Source organism: Hordeum vulgare, chromosome 4H (assembly GCF_904849725.1).
Source record: "Hordeum vulgare subsp. vulgare chromosome 4H, MorexV3_pseudomolecules_assembly, whole genome shotgun sequence".
NCBI lineage: Eukaryota > Viridiplantae > Streptophyta > Magnoliopsida > Poales > Poaceae > Hordeum > Hordeum vulgare.
Window position 1 is genome coordinate 235,391,106 of NC_058521.1, and position 24,909 is coordinate 235,416,014.

At 49.7% G+C, this 24,909-nt stretch overlaps 1 protein-coding gene across 6 annotated transcripts in view; it reads right to left on the reverse strand.

The window, feature by feature from the left end:
* LOC123448440 (transcription initiation factor TFIID subunit 4b-like) overlaps window positions 1–24,909 on the reverse strand; it is a 57,013-nt gene that overhangs the window by 7,300 nt on the left and 24,804 nt on the right. For 4 of the 6 annotated variants that reach the window (XM_045125332.1, XM_045125330.1, XM_045125331.1 and 1 more), the window contains exons 6-13: window positions 14,321–14,439; window positions 14,148–14,235; window positions 13,899–14,034; window positions 13,762–13,817; window positions 13,636–13,692; window positions 13,405–13,551; window positions 12,723–12,794; window positions 12,375–12,633 (exon numbers count right to left, since the gene is read on the reverse strand). In XM_045125332.1, coding sequence (XP_044981267.1) covers window positions 12,375–12,633; window positions 12,723–12,794; window positions 13,405–13,551; window positions 13,636–13,692; window positions 13,762–13,817; window positions 13,899–14,034; window positions 14,148–14,235; window positions 14,321–14,439 — 934 coding nt within the window. The remainder of the gene's footprint in view (window positions 1–12,374; window positions 12,634–12,722; window positions 12,795–13,404; window positions 13,552–13,635; window positions 13,693–13,761; window positions 13,818–13,898; window positions 14,035–14,147; window positions 14,236–14,320; window positions 14,440–24,909) is intronic. The other 2 variants (XM_045125333.1, XR_006631769.1) reach the window with 1 other exon arrangement.

A 24,909-nucleotide genomic window follows, 5' to 3' on the forward strand; every position in this document is an offset into this window, starting at 1 on the left:
TCCTTCTCGCTATGGTCTTTCGACCGTTCTTGAGTCGACTTCTTATCAAGATGTTGTTGTTCATCGTGAATGGCAAAGGAGCTTGCTGCCCTTGAGCGCACCTGCACATGGGATCTGGTCTCTCTTCCTCCCCGTGTTCGTTCCATCACGTGTAAGCGGGTCTATAAGATTAAGACTCGCTTTGATGGTTCCATTGAGCGCTATAAAGCTCGTCTTGTAGCTCGTGGCTTTTAACAGGAGCATGGTCGTGATTACGATGAGACTTTTGCTGCTGTGGACCATATGACCACTATCCGCACACTTCTCGTTGTGGCCTCTGTTCGCCACTCGTCCGTGTCTCAGCTTGGTGTTAAGAATGTCTTTCTTAAGGTGAGTTGCGTGAGGAGGTTTATATATGTTGAAGTGTATATGTGGATTGCCTAGCCCTTTCCATCAGTTCGTACTTTTGGTTGCGTTGTCTAGTGAATGAAGTTTAACATGGTATCAGAGCTAAGATCTTGAGTTCAAGTCCTGGCTTTCGCAATTTATTTAAAAAATTGCACATAGCCCCCTTTGTGTCCACGTAGAGGCCTCTTGAGTCATACGTGAGTTTCCTGCGCCGTTGCTCTCTCCGATTGCACGTGTTGACTTGTCTTCCCCGTCACACGCGAGAGGGGGTGTTGAAGTGTATATGTGGATTGCCTAGCCCTTTCCATCAGTTTGGACTTTTGGTTGCGTTGGCTAGTGCATGAAGCTTAACAATATGCAGCCAGCACCTGGGTATTCAGTTCGTGATGGCATGGTTTGTTGTCTTCGTCGCGCCTTAAGCAAGCCCCCCATGTTTGGTTTGGGCGTTTTGTCTCTGTGGTCACTGCAGATGGTTTTTCACCTAGTGCTCATGATCCAACGTTGTTTGTCCACCTTTCTGCTCGTGCTCACACCCTTCTTCTATATGTTGATGACATGATCATCACTGGCGATGATCTTGAGTACATTGCCTTTTTCAAAGCCCGTCCCAATGAGCAGTTTCTATGTCTGATCTTGGTCCTCTTAGTTACTTTCTTGGGATTGAGACAGGGCCGTCTCTAGAAATTTGGGGCCCCGGTGCAAAATGCAAAACGAGGCTCAATAAGGTCTTTAGGCACCAGAATCGAATTTTTATTTCCAGAAGACAAATTGCTTAATAGACGCGTGCTAACGAGTGTGACAGTGTGAGGACTCAAGACACACGGCATGGCTTGAGGCTCTCGGGCATTCGGATGAATGGTGGATTAGGAGACGACAGGGCACGGAAGGCGGCGAGATTAGGGCTCGGCGACTTGCGTAAACGAAAAGCCAAACAGGCAGCCTTTTTTTTCTCTCGTGCAGTTCTCAGCCTAATAGTGACTAAGGCCTTCTAATGACATAGCTACTCGGGGGCCCCAACTCTTTTGGGGGCCCGGTGCCGACGCACCGCTCGCACATGCATGTCGATGGCCTTGGATTGAGATTTCCTCCACCTCTAATGGCTTTTTTATTTCCCAGGAGAAGTATATCCAGGATCTTCTTACTTGTGCAGCTCTTAGTGATGGGCGCACTGCTGAGACTCCTATGAAGCTTAATGTTCACCTTCGTGCTTATGATGGTGAGCCCTTGTCTGATCCAACTTGTTATCATCATCTTGTTGGGAGTCTTGTCTATATCATTGTCACTCGTTCGGATATCTCCTATCTTGTCCATATCCCGAGTCAATTTGTTTCTTCGCCCACTTCGGTTCACTAGTCACCTTCTTCGTGTTCTACAATATCTTCGTGGCACGATCTCTCACCGTCTTCTCATTCCTCGTTCCAGCTCATGACAACTCCATGCCTATTCAGATGTTACCCTAGGCTACTGATCCTTAGGATCGCCGGTCACTTTCTGCTTACTGTGTCTTTCTTGGTGGTTCTCTCATTGCATGGAGGACGAAGGAACAGACTGCAGTTTCCCGTTCAAGTGCAGCGGCTGAGTTGCGAGCTATGGCTCTTCTCACGACAAAGGTAATGTAACGACCCTCACGGATTGGAACAGAGGGAAGAGGGGATCGAGAGGAGCAAGTGAGCTTGAGGAAGAAGAAAGGGGAAAGGAGCTGCAGAAATTAGATCGAAGGAGGAGTCCAAAACCATTCATTACAAGGCATGACCCAGTCTGTGGACTCGCCCACACTAATAGCACTTGATGGCACAGGCCCCACTTGATAGAAACTAACCTACCGAAGACTATTCCACACTCTCTGCATGTGGGCCTGAACCTCCTCCTCAAGCGGCCGAACTTGTTGTGCCTCGCTGTCCGCTTGCTCGACTGGGCGATCCACCAGTGAGTAGGGCGTGACATTTTCCCCTCCTTGGGACAAAGCCCCCTCGCCAAGCTCAATGCCAGGGAAGCATTGCTAGAGAACGTGGTAGTTCTCCCACGTCGCACTTGCCGGTGACAGTGTGCGCCAATGTACGAGGACTTGTGAAATCGCCGCGTTTCCCATCTTGACTAGGCGACGCTCCAGGATTGCGTGCGGCACCAAGTCGCCGATGATGAGGTCTGGCGGTGCCGGTAACTGAGTGAAGACTGGAGAGTAGTCCGCCGTGAACAGCTTCAGCTGTGACACATGAAAAACAGGATGAATTTTGCTCTCCGGCGGCAAATCTAGCTTGTAGGCCATTAATCCCACACGACCAACGATCTTGTAAGGGTCGAAGAATTTGTAGGCGAGTTTCGAGCATGGCCGGCTAACCACGGACGACTGGACATATGGTTGCAGTTCAGTAAGAGTTGATCTCCCACACTGAACTCCCGATCTGTGCGCTTGCGGTCCGCTTGATGCTTCATCAATGTTGGGCTCGTAACAGATGCGCCTTGTGCATGTCAGTGAATGGCTGGTGCTCGGCGGCCAACTCCTATAGTGAATCTGGTGTTTTGACATTGAACAGATTAGGCAGGGCGGCGAAATTGGGTTCCAGGCCATACAGAGCTTTCAATGGGGTGCGCCCAATAGCATTGTAATGACTTGCATTGTACCAAAATTCAAGCGTAATGACTTGCATTGTACCAAAATTCAAGCATGAGCAGCCAACACTTCTAGCTATGCGGCATGTCGTGGACGGCGCAACGCAGGTAGTGCTCCAGACACTGACTTACCCGCTCGCTTTGCCCATCAGTCTGCGGGTGATATGCCGTTGTGTAGGGCAGTCTTGTGCCGACGAGCACAAACAGTTCTCGCCAGAACGTGCTCGTGAAGATCTTGTCCCTGTCTGAGACGGTTGATTCCGACACTCCATGCAGCCGGACAATGTTGTCGAGGATAGCTTTGGCTGCTTGCAAAGTTGTGAACGGGTGATGAAGAGCGATGAAATGGGCGAACTTGGTCAATCGGTCGACCACCACCAAAATGATATCCGCGCCCTCTGAGCGCGGCAACCCCTCGATGAAGTCCATGATGACCTCACCCCAAGCTCGAGCAGGAATGGGTAAAGGTTGCGGAGTCCCCGGTGGATGTGTGTGCTCATGCTTTGCATGTTGGCAGACACCACACTGCTTAACGAATTCTTCCACTTGCAGCTTCATGCCCGGCAAATAGAATAAATTCTTCAAGCGTAGATAAGTTGGTCGTATCCCAGAATGTCCCCAACAACTGAGTGAAGCTCACTGATTAATTTGGTTTGTAACGCTGCATTATCTCCAATCCAGAGACGGCCCTTGTATTTGATCATGCCCCTATCCAGTTCATGGCCATGATCGTCCGAACAGCATATCGCCAATGCTTTCAAGAGCTCATTTGCTTTAGAATCAGTGTGATACGAATTGCGTACCTCCTGAATCCACGAAGGCTGACACATCAATGTAGCCGTGGTTATGAACAAATGCTCCACACTGGACAAGGAATCGGCTCCAGTATTCTCAACAACCCTACGATACTTGAACTTGAATTGGAGGCCGCCCAACTTAGCCATTGCTTTCCTCTGAAAATCTGAGCTCAAATGTTATTCCCCGAGTGTACACAGACTCTTGTGATCAGTTAATATTGTGAATTGTCCTCGCTGAAGATACGGTCACCATCGATCGATCGCCATCATCACTGCAAGGAACTCTTTCTCATACACTGATAGCTTCTTGTTGTTGGTCCCAAGCGCTCGACTAAGGAATGAGACAGGGTGACCTTGTTGTGATAGAATGGCCCCGATCCCTGTATCGCAAGCATCAGTCTCCACGGTGAAGGGAAGTGAAAAATCAGGTAGCACGAGCACTGGCGTTTTGGTCATCGCCTGCTTCAGTTGCTGGAAGGTTGTTGCAGCTGCATCATACCACGGGAAGCCTTTCTTGCTCGGGAGAGTTGTGACGGGCTTGGTGAGGATGTTGTAATTGCGGACAAACTTCCGATAGTAACCTGTGAGACCGAGAAATGCTCGTAACTCAGTTGGTGAGGAGGGTTAGGGACGATTCTGGACTGCCTCTGTTTTATCCGCTTCAGTTACCACTCGCTCTGCCGAAATCACATGGCCCAAGTAATTGATTTCGGTCTTGGTAAAACTGCACTTTGAAAATTTAGCATACAACTGATGCTGATGCAGGATTCTCAAGACCTGACGCAAATGCTGCAGATGCTCGTCGGAAGACTTACTGTAAGTCAGGATGACGTCCAGAAAAACAATAACAAACTTCCTCGTGCGAGGCGCCAAAACTGTATACATCAAACACTGGAATGTAGGTTGCCCATTTGTCACGCCAAACGGCATTACGCGAAACTGAAAGTGGTCGTGTTGAGTTTTGAATGCAGCTTTTGCTTCATCTTCAGGCCGCATCCGGATCTGATGATAACCAGATCGGAGATCCAACTTAGAAAAAGAAATGAGCTCCCGTCAACTCATCAAGCAGTTCATCGATCACGGGTAATGGAAACTTGTTCTTAATGGTAATATCATTCAGCCGGCGATAATCAACACAAAAACGCCAAGTATCATTCTTGTTCTTAACAAGCAGTACCGGAGCAGCAAATGGACTGATATTGTTGGTGATCAAGCATGCCTTTAGCATTTCAGCCACCTGACGCCCGATCTCGTCCTTTTGAAGAGGAGAGTGACGGTAAGGGCGAACATTAGGAGGAGTGGCGCCTGGTTCCAAATGTATAGCATGATCAAACAACCGATAGGGAGGTAAGATGGTGGGTTCCTGGAAGACATCAGCAAACTCATCCAGCAGGGCTTGCAAAGGTAGAGGCAGTGACTCGGGTGTAGACTGTATAGGACCCACAGAATGAATGACTGCTAAAGCCCAAACCTCATTGCCCTGAATCCATTTTGACAGGCTTGCAAAGGTAGAGGCAGTGACTCGGGTGTAGACTGTATAGGACCCACAGAATGAATGACTGCTAAAGCCCAAACCTCATTGCCCTGAATCCATTTTGACAGTTGCTCGGCTCGAATTTCGGTCAGTGTTGGCTCCCCTGGCGAGTGTACTCCTTGTAGCTGAATGTTAGTGAGGCCATACCGGAATTCCATTGTTTTCAGTCCCCAATGACAGTTCATGGGACTGAATTGTGCTAGCCAATCGACCCGAGCACAGCATCATAAGCTCCCAAATCCAGCAGCCGCATGTCGGTTGTGGAAGTATTTCCCTGGCACCAACTGCAATTTGGATACCTGTTGTGTTGATTGCAATGTTTCCCCATTGGTGACCTGTACTGTCACCGGTTCCACGTCTTGCACCTCACAGCCTGCTTGCAACGCAAAATTGAATTCACAAATGTATGCGTGCTTCCATAATCCACAAGTAGCAGCATTACTTGATTTCCCACCAAGGCTCAGAGCCGCATTATCCTGATGATTTACTGACAATAGCATGCACTGAAATTTGATAGCAGTCTGCAGCTTCCTCTGAATTTTCATCAAGTAATTCCAGGGCACGAATGGCATCATCTGACAAAAGTTCACCGTGATCGCCCACCTCAATTCTAAGCAGTTGGCCCTCCTTGTTGCATCTATGTTCTCTTGAATACTTATCCCCGCACTTGAAATAGAGACCATTTGCTCGCCGGAATTCTCTGAGTTGCCGCTCGCTGCCGAAATCATCGGGACCTCGCTTCGTTGCATGGTGGAATGGGAGCGGCAGCCACAACAGGCACCGGAGAGGGTAACAGAGGACGTGAGTACTCTGGTGGGCGGGCTGTGCGGCCTGCTGTGCTCGGATTCCACCTCGTGAATCCTAGCGAGAGTTGCTGCCCAAGAACCACTGGTAGGTGTGTGTTGACGCACGCCCATGCGAACCTCGTCACGAAGGCCGATGATGAATTGGAACACGAAGAACTTCTGATTGAGTGAGGGATCCATGGTGATGAGAAGATACATAATGGCCTCAAAAGCATGACGGTACTCTGTGATTGTGCCCGTCTGCTTGAGGTGATGAAGGTGATGCAGAAGTGCATTAAACTCATCTTGACCAAACTCTACCTGAATTGACGCAGCGAACGCGTACCAATCGCCAAGGCCATAGACGCGCTTGTGAGCTTGGCACCAGGGTGCGGCATGCCCCTCCATGTACAGCACCGCCGTGGACACCCACTGTTCCGGTGGCGTCTCGTAGAGCTTGAAATAGGTGCGGCAAAGATCGAACCATAGCCGCGGTGCGCCGCCGCTGAACCGTGGAAAATCGTGCTTGGGCGGCTTGCGTCTGTAGTTGTCGCGCTCGTGATGTTCCTCCCGATGCGGTGTAGGAAGCGGTGCGGTCTGGTGCTCCTGGTGGTCCTCACGACGCGGTGGAGGGGCGGTGGTGGGTGAATCAGCAGAAGCCCTTTGTTCACCAGCAACGCTGCAGTGGGCAATGTCGAAGACGATGCTGCCGCCCGCGCCGCCGCGTCCATGGCCTGTGTTCGCTTGACCGCATCAAACCCATCACCAAACTCTTATCACCTGGGTGCTCAAGTGTTGCACCTTGGTTGCCAGAGACGCAAATTTCGTGTAATTCCTCTAGAGTTCTCTGGACGCCCTCCATGGCCTTGAGCATGAACTTGGTTTGCACAGACGGAGTCCACGATGAGGTTGTTGCTGCCGCCCCAAATCAAACCTACCCCACTCGGGATTTCGCGTCAGATCGCAGAAGCAACCCAACACCTTTCGTGGTGGATTTATGGCCGGACCGAGGGATTGAAGCGCGGCGGCGGATCGGAACACGTCTCTGATACCATGTTGTAACGACCCTCACGGATCGAACAGAGGGAAGAGGAGATCGAGAGGAGTAGGTGAGATTGAGGAAGAAGAAAGGGGAAAGGAGCTGCAGAAATTAGATCGAAGGAGGAGTCCAAAACCATTCATTACAAGGCATGACCCAATCTGTGGACTCGCCCACACTTATAGCACTTGCTCGCACAGGACCCGCTTGACATAGAAACTAACCTACCGAAGACTATTCCACACTCTCTGTCTGTGGCCCTGATCTTCCTCCTCACACGGTCGCACTTGTTGTGCCTCGCTGTCCGCCTGCTCGACTAAGCAATCCACCAGTGAGTAGGGCATGACAGGTGACTTGGTTACGTTGGTGCAATGGAACGACCAAGTCGTGGGAAGAGTCGTTGAAGAACGACCAACATAGGCCAGTAGAGGCGGTGCAGCTGCCGAAGGAGTCGACGTAGGGTGGCTAGCAGGACCGGCAAAAGTCGCAAAAGGTGTTGAAGTAGAGCGACAACCACCACCTCCAAGCGGGTGAGCATCAGGCACCGAGGGAAGGCGCATGTATGAGCCGGGATCAATAAACAGAATACCGTCGGCAAACACCGGGCAACGAGGGAGAGGCATACTCGACGAAAGCATTGTACTTTCTTTCTCTTTTTTTGCAAAGCCACAAGACTCAAGGCTGGAACCACAACTGGCAGAGTAGTCCACGGGCAGCCCAAAGCAGAGCAACGGACCGTGCAGGGAGCACGCGTAAGAAAAGGCACACACATGCGAGTGGGTGGATCGATCCACGTCCACGTAGTGAGATGCTTGAGAAGTGGTTGCGGCCGATCTAGCACGGGAACCGGCGGGCGGCTGCCGATCTCGGGAGAACGCGGACGACGGCTGCCGATCTCGGGAGAACGCGGACAACGGCTTGGGCGGGGACCAGTGGCCGGCGGACGCAGACGGCAGCGGGAACCGTTGGCTGGGAATGGTCCAACGGCGGAGACTTAGGCGGCCCGGCTGGAACGGAGTGGCTGACCTCCGATAGCTGATGTCTCTGCTTGATCTAGAGAGTTGGACCGATGGGCGGCTCGATCTAGGGTGGATGGATTGTCCCGCAACAGAGAAGCAGGCTGCAGCAATGGGGTGGCCTGCACCGGACTTCGAACAACGACAGCGATGGGGTCTCTCAACAGCCGTAACCAGGCGCACCGCTTCAATCAGGAGCTGGATGCCTCTCGACTTGGAACCCTGCGGCTGGAGATGCGCGGGCAGTGGGGAGAGGACACGGAGAAGGAGAAGAGACAACACCGGCGGCGGCGTGCGAGAGTTTGGATCGGAAGGAGCACGAGTTGCGCGTGCGGAAAAAAAATACCTAGAGCTCTAATATCATGTTATGAAAGCAACTTGTATTATTAGGAGGCCAAAGCCAACATATATACACATACATGAGTATGCCAAAAGGCTACACGAGGATGCCAAGAGACTAGAATGCAAAAGGCCAAAAGACATCACTAATATAACTCTAACAATAGGGACTATTTCGATGCATCAAATTTGAGACATGCTTTTCCAAGTGCTTCTTTGCCCACATTTGCTATTATCCCCAAGGATTTAAAAGTTTCAGTCTGACAAAATAATTCAGGGACCTGTTGTTGTGAGGCCCACCACATCAGCACCACCTTCTTCCTCCACCCTGACAGTGGCCTCTAGGCCAGCAACATAGTACAGGTTCATACATAGGAGAGACATCTATGGTTCATACCTGATCTATATGAACCGATAAGCTTTCTTTATATATTTTTTGCTAGGCATGCTTCTCTGCATCTTCATTTATATCTTATCTCCTGTGTTTCATCTTAATTCACAAAATTCTTTGTTGACAATTTGAATACCAATGTCTTAAACAATCGGCGTGGATGAATGCATGTGTAATTAACTCCACATACTATTTTGAGGATTGTTTTTTTTTCGAGAAAACACAAAAAGCCTTTGCGTTTCATTGCATTGAAAAGAGGGGGGTGTTACATCCTGCTAAGAGGCTAGTACATCAGCGTTACAAGGAGATCAATGGACGTCCCAGGATGAAGGCAAGGTTATCCTGAGCCCTTTAGCCCCGGCTTTTGCCCAGCATCGGGATTCGTCCTTAAACTTGTCAACAAGCTCATCTAGCGACGGGGTTACATGGTCAAAAACACACGCATTTCTATGCTTCCATATCATCCAAGGCACCAAGAGAGCAACCGAGATCAGCGCTTTGCGAAACCGGTGTGGCGTGGCGTCCCTCGCCCGACGCCACCAGTCCTGGAGCGTGGCGTCCTGATCTGGCGCCGGAGCCGGCAGGCGCAGCCAGGATAGAATCTCATGCCAGGTCTGCCTCGCGAATGGGCATGTGAGCAGCAGGTGCCGGATCGTTTTCGGCTCTTGGTCACATAGGAGGCACCGAGGGTGATGAGGAAGGCCATGGCGGGCGAGCCGCTCTGCGGTCCAGCAGCAGTCCTGGTTGGCGAGCCAATGAAAGTTCACTTTTGGCGGCGCCCATCCCTTCCAAATCACCTTCCATGAGCGGCAGGTTATAGATCCGTGGAAGGTGGCCCGGTAGCATGACCGCGCCGTGTAGGTGCCATTGGCCGTCCAGTTCCGGACAAGCTTGTCCGGCTCGGTGGACAGAGTGGTGTGCGACACAAGCAGCCATAGTCTAAGGTACTGCCCAATCCCTTGCAGGCCAAGGTTTCCGTGGATATCCCGCGTCCAGTTGAGGATTGGTTTAATCCATGTATTCTTTTGTTACGTATTTTTAAATTCTTAGCTACATGGATGGAAGACTCTTGTCATGAGGTTACTAATTTACAACCAGTTATTTTTGCTGGTATGCACAAAAATGGCAATTTATCATTTCAGTTTTACCATTTTAGAGGTAGAAAATAAAATATAATGGTTAATTAAAGGTATACATTAGTGCCCATGCACCCCTTCAAAACATGTGTTAGATGTACCCACGTGGCCATTGAGGCCTCCTATGGAGAGTTTCTCGCCAAGCGGTACACTCCTAACTGTTACAGTATATGCGGATTGAACTAGCCCTTTCCATCAGTTCGGACTTTTGGTTGCATTGGCTAGTGCATGAAGCTTAACATGGTATCAGAGCTAAGGTCTTGAGTTCAAGTCCTGGCTTTCGCAATTTATTAAAAATTGTTGGTAGCCCCCCTTTGTGTCCACGTAGAGGCCTCTTGAGTCATACGTGAGTTTCGCGCGCCGTCGCTCTCTTTCGGTTGCATGTGTTGACTTGTCTTCCCCGTCACACGTGAGAGGGGGTGTTACAGTATATATGGATTGCATTAGCCCTTTCCATCAGTTTGGACTTTTGGTTGCGTTGGCTAGTGCATGAAGCTTAACATGGTATCAGAGCTAAGATCTTGAGTTAAGTCCTGGCTTTCGCAATTTATTAAAAATTGCTGGTAGCCCCCTTTGTGTCCACGTAGAGGCTTCTTGAGTCATACGTGAGTTTCACGCGCCGTCGCTCTCTTCCGGTTTCATGTGTTAACTTGTCTTCCCCGTCACACGTGAGAGGGGGTGATACAGTATATGTGGATTGCACTAGCCCTTTCCATCAGTTCAGACTTTTGGTTGCGTTGGCTAGTGCATGAAGCTTAACACTAACCAAGTCTTCCAAGCCTTCCCAGAACTCCCTTCTTGGTGTTCTCGTTGTCACCTACTTGCGGGGCATACGCGCTGATAAGATTGAGAATTAAGTTCCCAACTATCAGCTTGACCAGGATTATCCGGTCCCCATGTCTCTTGACGTCTACCACGCCATATTTGAGGCTTTTGTTGACTAAGATGCCTACTCCATTTCTGTTTGCAGCCATCCCCGTGTACCACAGCTTGAAGCCGGTATCCTCCACCTCCTTCGTCTTCTGTCCCCTCCATTTGGTTTCTTGGACGCTAAGGATATCAACATCTTTCCTCACCGTTGTATCAACTAGCTCCCGAAGCTTACATGTCAGGGACCCTACGTTCCAGCTACCTAAGCGGATCCTCCTAGGCTCGGCTAGCTTCCTTACCCTTCGCACTCATCGAGCAAATGTGAAGACCCTTGCTCATTTTACACTACATCCAGGCGTCGATGTAGCACGCCACTAAGGATGCGATGACCCGATCCTTGCTCACTTGCCACCGTATCCAGATCAAGATACCGGGCGCCACCGCGCGCGGGGGGGGGGGGGGGGGGGGTGACGGCCCGGCCCTTGCCCATTTGACACCACACCCGGGTTTCGATGTTGCGCGTCGGTCACTGAGAGGGTTACGCCCCAACAAAAATCTTTTGGGTTTCATCTCCATAAGAGTGGCTCAGTTTTAACGTTGGCTCGTCAAGCCTATCACAACCCTCCTTTACCCGGGCCTGGGACCGGCTGTCTTGAGACAACATAGGCGGAGGGTGTGTTGAAGAAGAAAGAATTGTTCGCAACAACCTAGCCACAATAGAGGCACCCTCATAAGTGTGGCACTCATGGGAAATAACCACTGATGGCAGTGACCTGTTTGGCTAGACCGTCCAGTTGGTCAGTAACCACATTTATGGAATGGTCAAAGTCTACCTCTGCTCGCCAAGCTGTGCCATGGTCCTATTGCCGTGCCATCATAAGCCATGACAGGTCCTGGTAAGGCTAGAGACGTTTCACTGGGAGAGAAGGAAAAACAAAGTGGGTGCTGCTGCTGTCAATAGAGATTAATAAGAGATATAGGGTCAGGACAGGGTAGGGGGTAGGTATACAGAACGAAGGAGAAGGAGATTGTGCAGGAGACAGATCAGGAAAGGCAGGAGTATACCGGAGAATAGAGAAAGTACGGATAAGGTTGATTGATCGACTGCTTCCATTTGGAAAAGAATGACATCCCTCTTTTATAGACGAATCAACTAACCAAATCCTATAAGATCACAACTCTAATAGATAAGATAGACACTTCCTAATTTAACCAAAAGATCCTTATTAATCTAGTATACCTAAAAACAGTTAGGTACCTGATAGGACTCGGGACTAGTAATACCACTAGCAAGACTTCTCAAATTAAACGGACTCGCTAGCAAACACCAAATTAGCAAATATTCCTACCTTTGCAATACATCGAGATGCAAAGCTTTCGCGTTTTCTCGAAGAAGAAAAAGAACTTCCTGGACTGAGCTAAATGACAAACTCCTACGACTGACAAACAGCCAAAGGATCACGAGCTTACCAGGTCCAAGAATTGAAAAATAGCCTCGCTTTTCAATTTCATGCTGTTCTCTTGAGCCCTTTCCAGCTTTTGGTGAAAGCTTGTGAGGCGACATGGTACCTGGCAGTGAGTCAGAATAACTATCGCCTCCTTCACCTCTCAGTTTATTTTTTTCAGCTAGCAATTGCCACTTTGAAAGCATGTCATCTCCCCCTGCTGCAACTCGCACAGCAGCATTTGCAGCTGTCGTTCTCATTTTATCATCTTCCTCCTTGTAAGTCTAAAATGCATATAAGATCATACACATCTCAAGTACGTAATATTTATGTACAAAGTAATCATCTGAGACCTGAAAGCGGAAGAACTAACCTTAGCATGCTTTGATGTTCCACGGCTCTCAGCCTTGTCCTTTTCTGAAGAAATAACTGAATTGTCATCTCCCTGCAGTTACGAATTCGGTCAAACAACACCATAGCAATCCCCTACTAAACTATCAGAAATTATACAATGGGTGTCTGATTCTTTCCATGTAACGGACGCTTATTGACTAATTAAACTGAAAGTTTGCAGTGCACACACAAATTGTACTGCCATATTTCTGTATAACTGCTATAGATGTCCCATATTAACTGATGCAAAAAAACATTGGATATATCTGACATCTAATTCACTGATGTTCCTATCTAATAAAAAACTAATAATAACTGAGATTGAATTGGTGAACCAGCCACACATGCACTCTCAAACCTAACACGTGCCTTTTTTCAGATAGTCCATATTAGTTCCAAATTTGATTTTCTATCGAGTTTCTCAAACATTCAACATTACCACCAACATCTAAAGTATGTGCTATAAACAAGATATAACGTACGTGTTATTGGCAGTTAATGTGTTAATAAGGATGTAAAACAATTGTTAAAGATCTTAAATAAATTCCATGCAGAAAAACTAAAATCCACTTCATAAAAAATCCTTCATACAAAGCATACTTCTATGAATGTATACGTAAATATAAAATTAAATGCAAGCAGAAACATCTTGCAGAACTAACATCACTCTGTTTCCTGATTCTGTTGGCATCTACCACCAGCTTCCTGTCCCACTGTTCTCTAGCTTCCCGGTTCACCCTCAGTATGTGACTCCGAACATCCGAAGATAAAGGATAATAATGATGCCTTGATTTTTCAACATCAACCCTCTGCAAAAATAAATAAATAAATAAATACAGAGATTACATTTTATGTACGAAATGTCAACGAGACCACAGACCAGCAAATTGAACCTGTTTTGAAAGCCTTATTGTATTGCTTATGAATCCTCGTAACCGCTCCTCAACACACTGGAGAAAGCTTAAGTTAGATTAGGCATAAGCAAAATCTGGGAAGGGCCTTGCTATATAATCTCTCACCATCGATAGACAACGCTCTACGTCACATCCTATGCTCTTCAGATTATATTTTCTCACTGCAAAAACAATAACATTAGAAAATAGAACACGGAGTTCCTCTATCAATTTAACTGCACTTGAATGATAAAGGTATTAACTGATCTCTGCTAATTTCTTTGTCAGAGGCCCCTTCTGTAGAATGAGCCTTTCTTCTTCCAGTTGTACAACTTTACGAGCAGCTTCTGAAACTCGACTCTCTTCCTTAGGAGCAGAGAAAAGTTGCTCCTCCTCTTCCTGGCAAAAATAACAGTTACAGCATTAAAATTCATTTGATAATGGGTACTACAAGGTATAGACAAAGCAACGCAAAAGAACAAAAGCACGTTAAAGAATGTTAGTATGTATACCCTCAGATTAACACCACTAACTGCAGTAACATCATTCAGCTGGTCAATGCTTTGATCATGGAAGCCTCCAGATCCCTTCTGCTTTTTGCTGGCACAATATAAAAAGGCCTCAGGAACCAAGAGCAAGTACAATCAAATTGAGTAAGAATGGGCATTGAAAAAAAAACAATTACCCAGATGGTAGAGGGGATGAGCCAATTGCTTCCAAAGGTTTCTTCTGTCCAGCAGATGGCTTCTTTTGAGGTGTTTTGGAAGCTGCTCCAGAAGGAGGTGCTTGAGTACTAGGTTGAATCTAATCAAGCAGCAATAATCATGCCATTTGGTGAGTAGAGTGCAAGAATTAGTCAAATTGCTAAGAAACAAACAGAAAACAGACAGCAATGCTTTCATTTTGCGTGTACGCAAATAAAGGAAAATTACACTTCTGCAACCGAATCTCACAGGGTGTTATCAGTTAGGAATACGCAACTTGGTATTCCCACGAGGCCATAGGCCGGTATATATATGCACATACAGGCGTGGTAAAATATGCAGAAAACCCCGTATATGACAGGGATACTATCCCCCCCTCACCGCTCAAACTCATGGTGGATCAATAACACTGAGTTTGAAAAGGTAAAAACGATGCTGTGTTCTAGTCCAGACCTTAAAGAAAAATCTCCTAACTGTGGATCGGAGGCACATATATTGTAGAGCAATCACCTGATCCTCCACACATAACCACATGAAAGAAGCATCAATACCAATATGCTTAGTGAGCTCATGCTTCACAGAGTCACACAATACTAACAGCACCTGCACTATCGGACATAAAAGGAGTTGATGTAGTGACAGAAACACAAAAATCCACAAGCAACCATCATAGCCAAGTCACCTCTGATGTCAAAAGGGCCATAGCTTGCAACTCAACCTCTGCACACAAATGGGAAACTGCAGTTGGTTTCTTTGTCTTCTAGACAATGAGAAAACCAAGAAGAACATAGTAAGCAGAAAACGACTGAGATCCGAAGGATCACTACCCGAAGTAGCATCCGAACAGGCATGAAGCTGTAACGAACTTGAGCGTGAAACTACAACGAGAAATCGTCCCATGAAGATATCTAGAACCAGTAGATGATTGTAGTGAACTGAAGTGGGAGCAAAGACGAACCGACGCAAGATATAAGAGATATCCGAACAAATGATAGCTAGATAGACAAACCCAACAAGATGATGATAGCAGGTTGGATCAGACAAAGGCTCACCTCACCGATCAGAGTCTCAACGGTATGCTCATCGGTAAGAGCAAGACGAGCAGGATGGTCCTGAATGTACTTCCCTTGTGATAGAAAGAACCCGTCTCAGGTAAAAGAAACTTCAATCCCAAGGAAGTAGCGAAGATGACCAAGATCAGACATAAGAAACTGCTAACTAAGACAAGCCTTCACAAAGAAAACGTACTCAGAATCATCTCCAGTGATGATTATGTTATCGACATATAGAAGAGTCTAATCGCATGACAGAAGGTGGGCCAAGAGCACGGGATCATGATCACTCCACCAAGAAAACAGCAACAGTGACCACTTAGGTGAGGCACTCAAACCAAGCACGAGAGGCTTGCCATATAGAGTGCGACGAAGATGGCATACCATGCCATCAGGACTAGAATACCCAAGTGGTGTCTACATGTAGTGTTATGACCAGAGGCCCAGTTAGCAAAATTGGCCCAGTTATCTTAATAATATTAGGGGCTTAGCCCAGTTTATTATAGCCTAGGGAACTTATATATAGTCATGTAATCAGCACTTTTGAGAGGAAGCAAAGATCAATCTATTTTGATCGGCTCCAACTAGGAGCCGGTGCCCTAACCCTAGCCGCCTCTTCCATCGCGCCGCCGCCCCCATCCGTGCGAGACGGCGCCCCTGCGCCGACGACCACAGCCGATCCCCTCCTTCCCCTACAACCTCCGGCCAAGATCCGGTAGAACCCTAGTTTCTACCAGTTTGGTATCAGGTAGCTTCGGTGCGATCATGTCTTCGCCGCCGCCCACCTCAACCCTCCCGCTGCCGACCGCCACCACCGCCCCGCTGGCCACCACGGCCAGCACCCCTTCTCTGCCGGTGTCGGTTACCTTCGCCGCGCCAGTTCCCACCGTCTTCACAACGGAGGAAGTCACCGCAACGCTCCGTGATCTCGCCACCGCGGTCCAGGGCATCCGCCTCTACTTGGCTAGGCCCTACGGGCCGCCGCCGGCCACGCCACCCACCGCTGCTCCTGTCGTGGCAACCGCCGCACCCGGCGGCCTCCGCGGCGCTCGCTGGGTCGTTGCAGCCCCAGCTGCAGTTGCAGCCGCCTCCCGCCTCCAACCCGCCCTGGCCGCAGTGGTTGTCGCCGACCCTCACGGCCTCCGCCGCACCTGTTTCCCCCCTGCAGCAGCCGCTGCAGCTGCAGGCCCCCCGCCGATCCACTCCGGGCCGGCTACGAGCACGCCGGTGGGAGTCCCGATCCACCAGGTCCGGTTCCCGCCTTCGCCGTCACCGCTTCCGGCCTGGTTGGCCGGGTCGTCACCGCAGCCGGCGCCCGCCCTGCAGTACGGCGGGCCCTCCAGCTCTGCGGGTCCCTACGCCGGCCTCGACGAGCAGCCGTTTCACGGGGGACCCCGTGCGTCCAATGACCCAGCGCCGTCCCCCATGCTGCTCCACACCGTCGACCCGTACGGCCACGGCGGCCATACTCAGACACCGCCGCGCTTCGCCAAACTCGACTTTGCCACCTTCGACAGCACCGAGGACCCCCTCAACTGGCTTAATTAGTGTGAGCAGTTCTTTCGGGGGCAACGCATGCTCCATCGGACCGCACCTGGCTCGCCTCATATCACCTTCGAGGCGCCGCGCAGACGTGGTACTACGCCCTCGAGCAGGACGAGGGCGGCATGCCCCCATGGGAGCGCTTTCGCGAGCTCTGTCTCCTTCGCTTCGGGCCGCCGATACGCGGGAGCCGGCTGGCGGAGCTAGGCCAACTCCCCTTCACCTCCACGGTGCAGGACTTCGCCGACCGCTTCCAAGCCCTGGCGTGCCACGCGCCCGGCGTGACGGCCCGTCAGTGGGCCGAGCTCTTCGTCGGCGGTCTGCCGGATCATATCCGCGTGGACATAGAGCTTCGGGGACCGCAGGACATCCAGACCGCCATGTACTATGCCCGCGCAATCGAGCAGCGGACGGTGGCTATGCAGCAGGCGTTCCCGGGCCAGGCACCTCGCCCACCCCCTCAGCCAGCTATGTCTGCACCCAGCCGGCCTGACCAGTCGGCGACAGGGACTACCGGTACGGCAGCAACTCGACCGTTCCGTCGGCTAACCCCGGCCGAACAACACAAGCGTCGTCGAAAGGGGATATGTTTCAACTGCGATGAGCCCTACGTGCCAGGCCACGTCTGCTCGCGTCTCTTCTACCTGGAGGCAGACGATTATGTCACGGCGGATACAGCTCCCTCCGAGCTTGCCGAGGCGGCGGCCCCGGCGTCAGCCACCGCTCTCGTGGTCTCCCTCCATGCCCTTGCCGGCATACGAGCGGAAACAACGATGTTGTTGCCAGTGATGGTTAATGGGGAGCGCCTCTTAGCTCTCCTGGACAAGGGCTCTACGCACAACTTCCTGCCCGCGTCTACTATGCGTCGCCTGGCCCTCCAGCCGACGGGCGGCGAGCAGCTCCGAGTTACCGTGGCTAACGGTGACCGTCTCCGCAGCCACGGAATTGCGTAGCAGGTTCCCATCCTCATCGGCGACGAGTCCTTTGCTATCACGTGTGTCGGCATCGACTTGGACGACTACGACTTCATCCTCGGTGTCGACTTCTTGCGGACGCTCGGACCCATCTTTTGGGGTTTCGACGCACTGACCATGACTTTCTGGCGTCAAGGGCGCATGGTGCAGTGGAAGGGCGAGGGTGGCACTTCTCCAGTAGTTCCCTCTCAAGGTCGACCGCCATAGCTGCCTCCGAGCAGCCCCTGTTGGCTCATCTCCTGCAGCGGCACGGCGACCTTTTACCGATGCTCCTTGTTCACAAGCCCGAGGGCTCGTGGCATTTCAGCCTCGATTACCGTGCTCTCACTGCCACGACGACGCGGGTCAATTTTCCTATACCGGTCGTGGAGGAGCTCTGGAAGAGCCGCCAGGGCCACGCTTATTCCCTACGCTCGACTTGCATTCTGGCTACCATCACGATCACTTAGAGTTTTTGGTGATGCCTTTCGGTCTCTCCAATGCGCCGACGACATTCCAGGCCTTGATGCACGACGTACTTCGGACCAGCTCAACCCTCCGAAGGCACCTTGGGGGCAGCTCAAGGAGTTCCGCCAACATTTTCTAGACGTCCAGCTCGAGGACGAGCTGTTTGCACGAGCGGGGAGAAATGTTATGACCAAAGGCCCAGTTAACAAAACTGGCCCAGTTATCTTAATAATATTAAGGGCTTAGCCCAGTTTATTTTAGCCTAGGGAACTTATATATAGTCATGTAATCAGCACTTTTGAGAGGAAGCAAAGATCAATCTATTTTGATCGGCTCCAACTAGGAGCCGGTGCCCTAATCCTAGCCGCCTCTTCCATCGTGTCGCCGCCCCCATCCGTGCGAGACGGCGCCCCTGCGCCGGCGACTACAGCCGATCCCCTCCTTCCCCTACAACCTCCGGCCAAGACCCGGTAGAACCCTAGTTGCTACCATGTAGACTCTTTATATTCTAGCTTGTATATTTACCACCTGTATGAGGGGTTTTCCTGCATATTTTATCACCTGAACATGTATATATATTGGCTATTGGCCCTCAGGGAATACAAGTTGCATATTCCGAACATGGTACCAGAGCCTTAGGGTTTTTTCGCACGCGCAACTCGTGCTCTCGATCCAATCTCTCATGGCTATGTCATCCTCTTAACCGGTTGTTGAATCCCCTCGATCTCTATTTCCGCCGGATCCCGTCGATCTACAGGTTGCAACCGTTCATTTCAATGCAGCCCTCGTGCGGATAAACTCAGCCGGCAACTTCTGCTCTCCGCTTCCAGAAGTAGACCCACTATCGAGCCGCCCTGCCTCTGATCTCCTGCCGCCGGCCCTTGGATTCTGCTCCGGCTCGATTCGGCAGCCTCATGTCCAGATTGCGTGCCCACGTTGCTGATGGAGCCGCCATGCCACCGATCTCCTACCATAGGCCCAGTTCACCTCCGGATCGAGCCTCCACGTGTTACCTGACCAAGCCTGCCTGCAACAATGGTGGACCGCGCCAGCCGCTTGGACGAAGCCGTCTGCCCGATTTGCCCTCCTGCTTCTGCTCGTGACGAGCCGGCCAGCGCATACCCGCCTCCCGTGATGATTCCCGCCGGCCCCCACTGCTCCCTGGACGCCCGGCAGATCTTTCCATCGCTGCCTAATTCAGTCTGGATTGAGCTCTTCACCTAGGCTGCCGCTGTTGCTTCTATTTTGGGTCCGTCTAATCCGGCTCATTGATAAAAAAGGAAGAGAATAAAGAAAAAAAATATAGATACAATGTCTAGATCGTTGGGCTATGTTGCAGTTCCTTGTTGTCCGATGACCTACAATGGTACCAACTCCATCAAGTTTGTTGGCTTCATGCGCATTCATATGCGTGGCATTCGTCTCTGTAGCATTCTTTCTGAGGAGGTCCCCTGTCCACCGCGTCCGGTTCCTCATGTGGCTCCTACTTCACCAACGCCACCGGTTCTTGCTGCAGATGCTAATCAGGCTATGAAGGATGTAGCTAAGCTTGCTAATGAGGTTGTCGTTCGTGCTTATGATGAGCAGGTTTTGACTTATGACGATGCTCTTCACACTTATTATGAGGCTTTGACTGCTTACACTTGGTGGCTTGATGATGATGCTTGTGCCGCAGCTGTTTTCACTGCTAGTGTTCTGCCTCGGTTTGCCTCTGAGTTCCTAGGCCTTCCTACCGTATTTGAGATGTGGACCCGTCTTCGTCGGCGCTATTAGCCCTCAGGTGATGCCTTATACCTTTATGTGGTCCACCAGGAGCATGCTCTTCAGCAGGATGACTCCACTATAGATGATTCCTATGCATAAAGTTATGCTATCTGGCGTCAGCTTGATTCCCTCCGCATTGCTGGTTGTCGTACTTACCAGTGTTGCCAGGTTGTGCGGACTGACTTGGAGTTTCATCATGTCTATGAGTTCTTGTCTTGGCTCCGTAAGGAGTTTGAGCACCGGCGTGCTCAGTTGTTTGCTCGTGGCCGTATTTCCCCCATTGAGGCGCTCTCTGAGATTCGTGCTGAGGAGACTCGCTTACGTGGTGTTGGTTTACTTGAGGTTCCCTCTTTGCTTGCTGCTCGAGCTCCTGCTACGTCGGCTATTGCCAGCCAAAATCGGTAGCATCGAGATTCATATATCGGTCTGACCGAAAAGACAAAAGTTGCCACAATTTGCACTAGTCGGTGTAACGGTTGGATTTTTGGAGATGCCTATATATACCCCTCCACCACCTCTCATTCGTAGAGGAAGCACTCTGAACGACCCAACACTTGTCATATCCATTTTTCTGAGAGAGCGCCACCTACTCATGTGTTGAGATCAAGATATTCCAGTCCTACCATTTGAATCTTGATTTCTAGCCTCCCCAAGTTGCTTTCCACCCAATCAATCTCTTCTACCCAACCAAATCTGTGAGAGAGTGATTGAGTGTTGAGGAGACTATATTTTGAAGCACAAGAGCAAGGAGTTCATCATACTACTACATCTATTACCTTTTGGAGAGTGGTGTCTCCTATATTGGTTAGATGTCACTTGGGAGCCTCCTACTTCGTGTGTGGAGTTGAACCAAGAAGTTTGTAAGGGCAAGGAGATCGCCTACTTCGTGAAGATCTACCCCAAGTGAGGCTAGTCCTTCATGGGCGTAAGCTGTGATGGAATAGACAAGGTTGCTTCGTCATGGACCCTTCGTGGGTGGTACCAACTTCTTAAAAAGGTTAAGTTTTATTTGGTCAAGTAGTCTAATCACCACTCCCCCCCCCCCTCTAGACATACTTCGGATCCTACAGCACTAAGCGACCACCCTCTACACAATCAGGTACATCCCCATGGCTTTTGGACTCTGGAGCTTCTTTTCATATGTCTTCTCATTCTTCCAATCTGTCCGCTCTTAGATGTCTAAATTTTCTTGTCCATGTACTCCATGCTGATGGTACTCCCCTTTCTATTGCTAGTCAAAGCAATTTTACCAATCCTTATTTTGTTCCTGATGTTGCTCATGTTCCTCGACTTATCATGAATCTATTTTCTGCTGGTCAACTTACTGATTCGGGTTGTCGTGTCATCCTTGACGTTGACTATTGTTTTGTTCAGGATCGTCGCACGCACACTTCGGTTGGGGCTGGCCCTCGCCGCCGTGACTCTCTGGGTCTTTGGGAGTTAGACTGGCTTCATGTTCCTTCCGCTGCCACCTCTATCGCCGGTCCCTCTGCTGCTGTCGCTTCAGCTACCGGCTCCTTCCAGCATTGGCATCATCGACTTGGTCATCTTTGTGGTTCTCGTTTGTCGTCTTTAGTTCGTCGAGGTCTTCTGCGGTCTGTCTCAGGAAATGTCTCTTTACAGTGTCAAGGTTGTAGACTTGGCAAACAAATATAGTTAACTTATCCTACTAGTGAGTCAGTGGCTTAGCGTCCTTTTGATTTAGTCCATTCCAATGTATGGGGTCCAGCTCCTTCGCTTCGAAGGGGGCCATCGATACTATATTATTTTCATAGATGATTTCTCTTTTTACACTTGGCTTTATTTTATGACTTCTCGCAGTGAGGTTTTGTCCATATATAAGTGTTTTGCCGCCATGGTTCACACTCGGTTTTCTTCACCTACTCGTGTCCGCTGGCGAGTATATTTCCAAGATGTTGTGTGGTGTTTTTGCTGGGCATGGGACTCTTCCTCAGTTCTCTTGCGCTGGTGCTCATGCTCACAACGGTGTTGCGGAGTCAAAGCATCGTCACCTTCTTGAGACGCCTCATATGTTGATGATCGCCGCCTCTCTTCCGCCACATTTATGGGCCGAGGCTATCTCCACCTCGACCTATCTCATCAACCTTCAGCCATTTGCTGCTCTACATGGTGTTGTTCCTTTCGAGCGTCTCTTTGATCGTTCTCCTGATCATTCGGAGCTTCGTTTATTTGGTTGTGTTTGCTATCTTCTTCTTGCCCCTCATGAACACACCAAACTGACCGCTCAGTACGTTGAGTGTCTTCTTAGGCTATAGTGATGAGCATAAGGGCTATCGTTGTTGGGCTCCTATCGGTTGTCGGCTGCGTATTTCTTGGGATGTGACTTTTGATGAGTCTCGTCCCTTCTTCCCACCTCCATCTTTCTCGACCATTTCAGTGGAGGATATCTCTTTCCTCACTTTTCCTGACACACCTATCACTCCCATTGAGCCCTTGTCTATCCATCTTGTTACCCCCTGCTTCTCTGCCTATTGCAGAATCAATGTCGCCATCTCCCATGGTTTCCTCACCTCACCTGCCTCCGGATTCTACACCTTCATCCTCGGTGGCTTCTTCGTCTCCATCCCCTAAGTCTACCTCGGCGATTCCACCTCGTGTTCTTCCATCTTTTCCTCAGTATTATACTCATCGTCTGCGTAATGTGAATGTGTACTGATGTGTCGTCTTCCTCGTCTCAGTCTACTTATGTCCTGCGTTCTCGCCCACTTCCACCTGTTGATTTCTTTCGTTTTTCAATCGGAGGCGTTGCTATTCTTGAGCCGATTTCTTATTGTGAAGTTGTTGTTCATCCTGAATGGCAAATTGCGATGGCAGAGAAGCTTGTTGCTCTTGAGCGCACCGATACGTGGGATCTTTCTCTTCCTCCCTGTGTTTGTCCCAATACTTGTAAGTGGGTCTACAAGGTTAAGACTCGCTCTGACGGTTCTCTTGAGCCTTACAAAGCTCGTCCTGTAGCTCGTGGCTTTCACCGGTAGCATGGTCGTGATTATGATAAAACTTTTGCTCATGTGGCCCATATGACCATTATTCGTAAACTTCTGTTGTGGCCTCTGTTCGCCACTGGTTTGTATGTTAGCTTGATGTTCAGAATGCCTTTCTTAATGGTGAGCTGCGTGAGGAGGTATGAATGCAGCCACCACTTGGGTATTTTGTTCCTGATAGCATGGTCTGCCATCTTCATCACTCTCTCTATGGCCTTAAGCAAACCCCTCGCACCTAGTTTCAGCGTTTTGCCTCCGTGGTGAGTGTCGCTGGTTTTTCAACGAGTGCTCATGATCTAGCGTTGTTTGTCCACTTTTGAGCTCGTGGTTGGATTCTTCTTCTCTATGTCGATGACATGAACATTACCGGCGACGACCCCGAGTATATTGCCTTTGTGAAGGCCCATCTTACTGAGCAGTTCTTTATATCTGATCTTGGCCCTCTCCGCTACTTTCTTGGGATCGAGGTCTCTTCTACTCTAATGGCATTTTTATTTCCCAGGAAAAGTATAACCAGGACCTTCTTGCTTGTGTTGCTCTTATTGATGAGCGCATTGTTGAGACTCCCATGGAGCTCAATTTTCACCTAAGTGATATTGATGGTGGCCCCTTGTCTGATCCGATGTGTTATCGTCATCTTGTTGGGAGTCTTGTCTATCTAGTTGTCACTCGTCCGGATATCTCTTATCTGGTCCATATTCTGAGTCGGTTTGTCTCTGCTCCCGCTTCGGTTCACTCTACTCTCCTTCTTCGTGTTCTTCGATGTCTTCGGGGCACGATCTCTCACCGTTTATTCTTTCCTCGTTCCAGTTCCTTACAGCTTCAGGCCTATTAGGATGCTACGTAGGCTAGTGATTCCTAGACCTATTAGGATGCTACGTAGGCTAGTAATCCCTCAGATCGCCGTTCACTTTTTGTTTACTGTGTTTTTCTTGATGGTTCTCTCATTGCCTGGAAGACGAAGAAACAGACTGCAGTTTCTCGTCCGAGTGTAGAGGCTGAGTTGCGAGATATGGCTCTTTTGACGGCAGAGGTGACTTGGTTACGATGGTTACTTCAGGACTTCGGTGTTTCTGTCACTACACCTACTCTGCTATTGTCTGACAGTACATGTGATATTCGCATTGTGCGCAATACTATGAAGAATGAGCTCACTAAGCATATTGGTGTCAAAGCTTTTTGTGTGTGCGGTGGTGTGCAGGATCAGGTTATTCGTCTTCTACGTGCCTTCCGAGTTAGTTACAATTGGCGGATTTCTTTACGAAGGCCCAAGACTAAAGCACAACATGGCTTCTATCTTTCCAAACTCAGTGTTGTTTATCCACCATGTGTTTGAGGAGGGGTGTTATTATATTCTAGCACGTATACTTACCCCGTTGTATGAGGGGTTTTCCTGCATATTTTACTACCCGGATATATATGTACATATATATACACACATATATGTTGTGATTCTGGGGACACTGAAATCAGCACCGTTGGAAACCTTTGAGATCCGCACCTTATTGTCTATAAAGTCTTAGTTCTTCCATTTTTTGTAGAAGGATCCTATTAGGGGCATGCATGGTTAGACCTTTATCATATAGGGGTCGACGATAATGGCAATGGATGAAATGTTCCTGCTAATTTATGCATGCCTTCCAGATCGAGGCTGCGGCCTCGTCAGGGAGCAGAGTCGCGAGAAGAGGATGCGGCCCTCCTGGCAATGGAGATGTGGCGGCCTCGTCGGGGAAGCAGAGGCACGAGAGGAGGTTGAGGCCCTCATAGCGATGGAGAGGTGGTGGCTTCA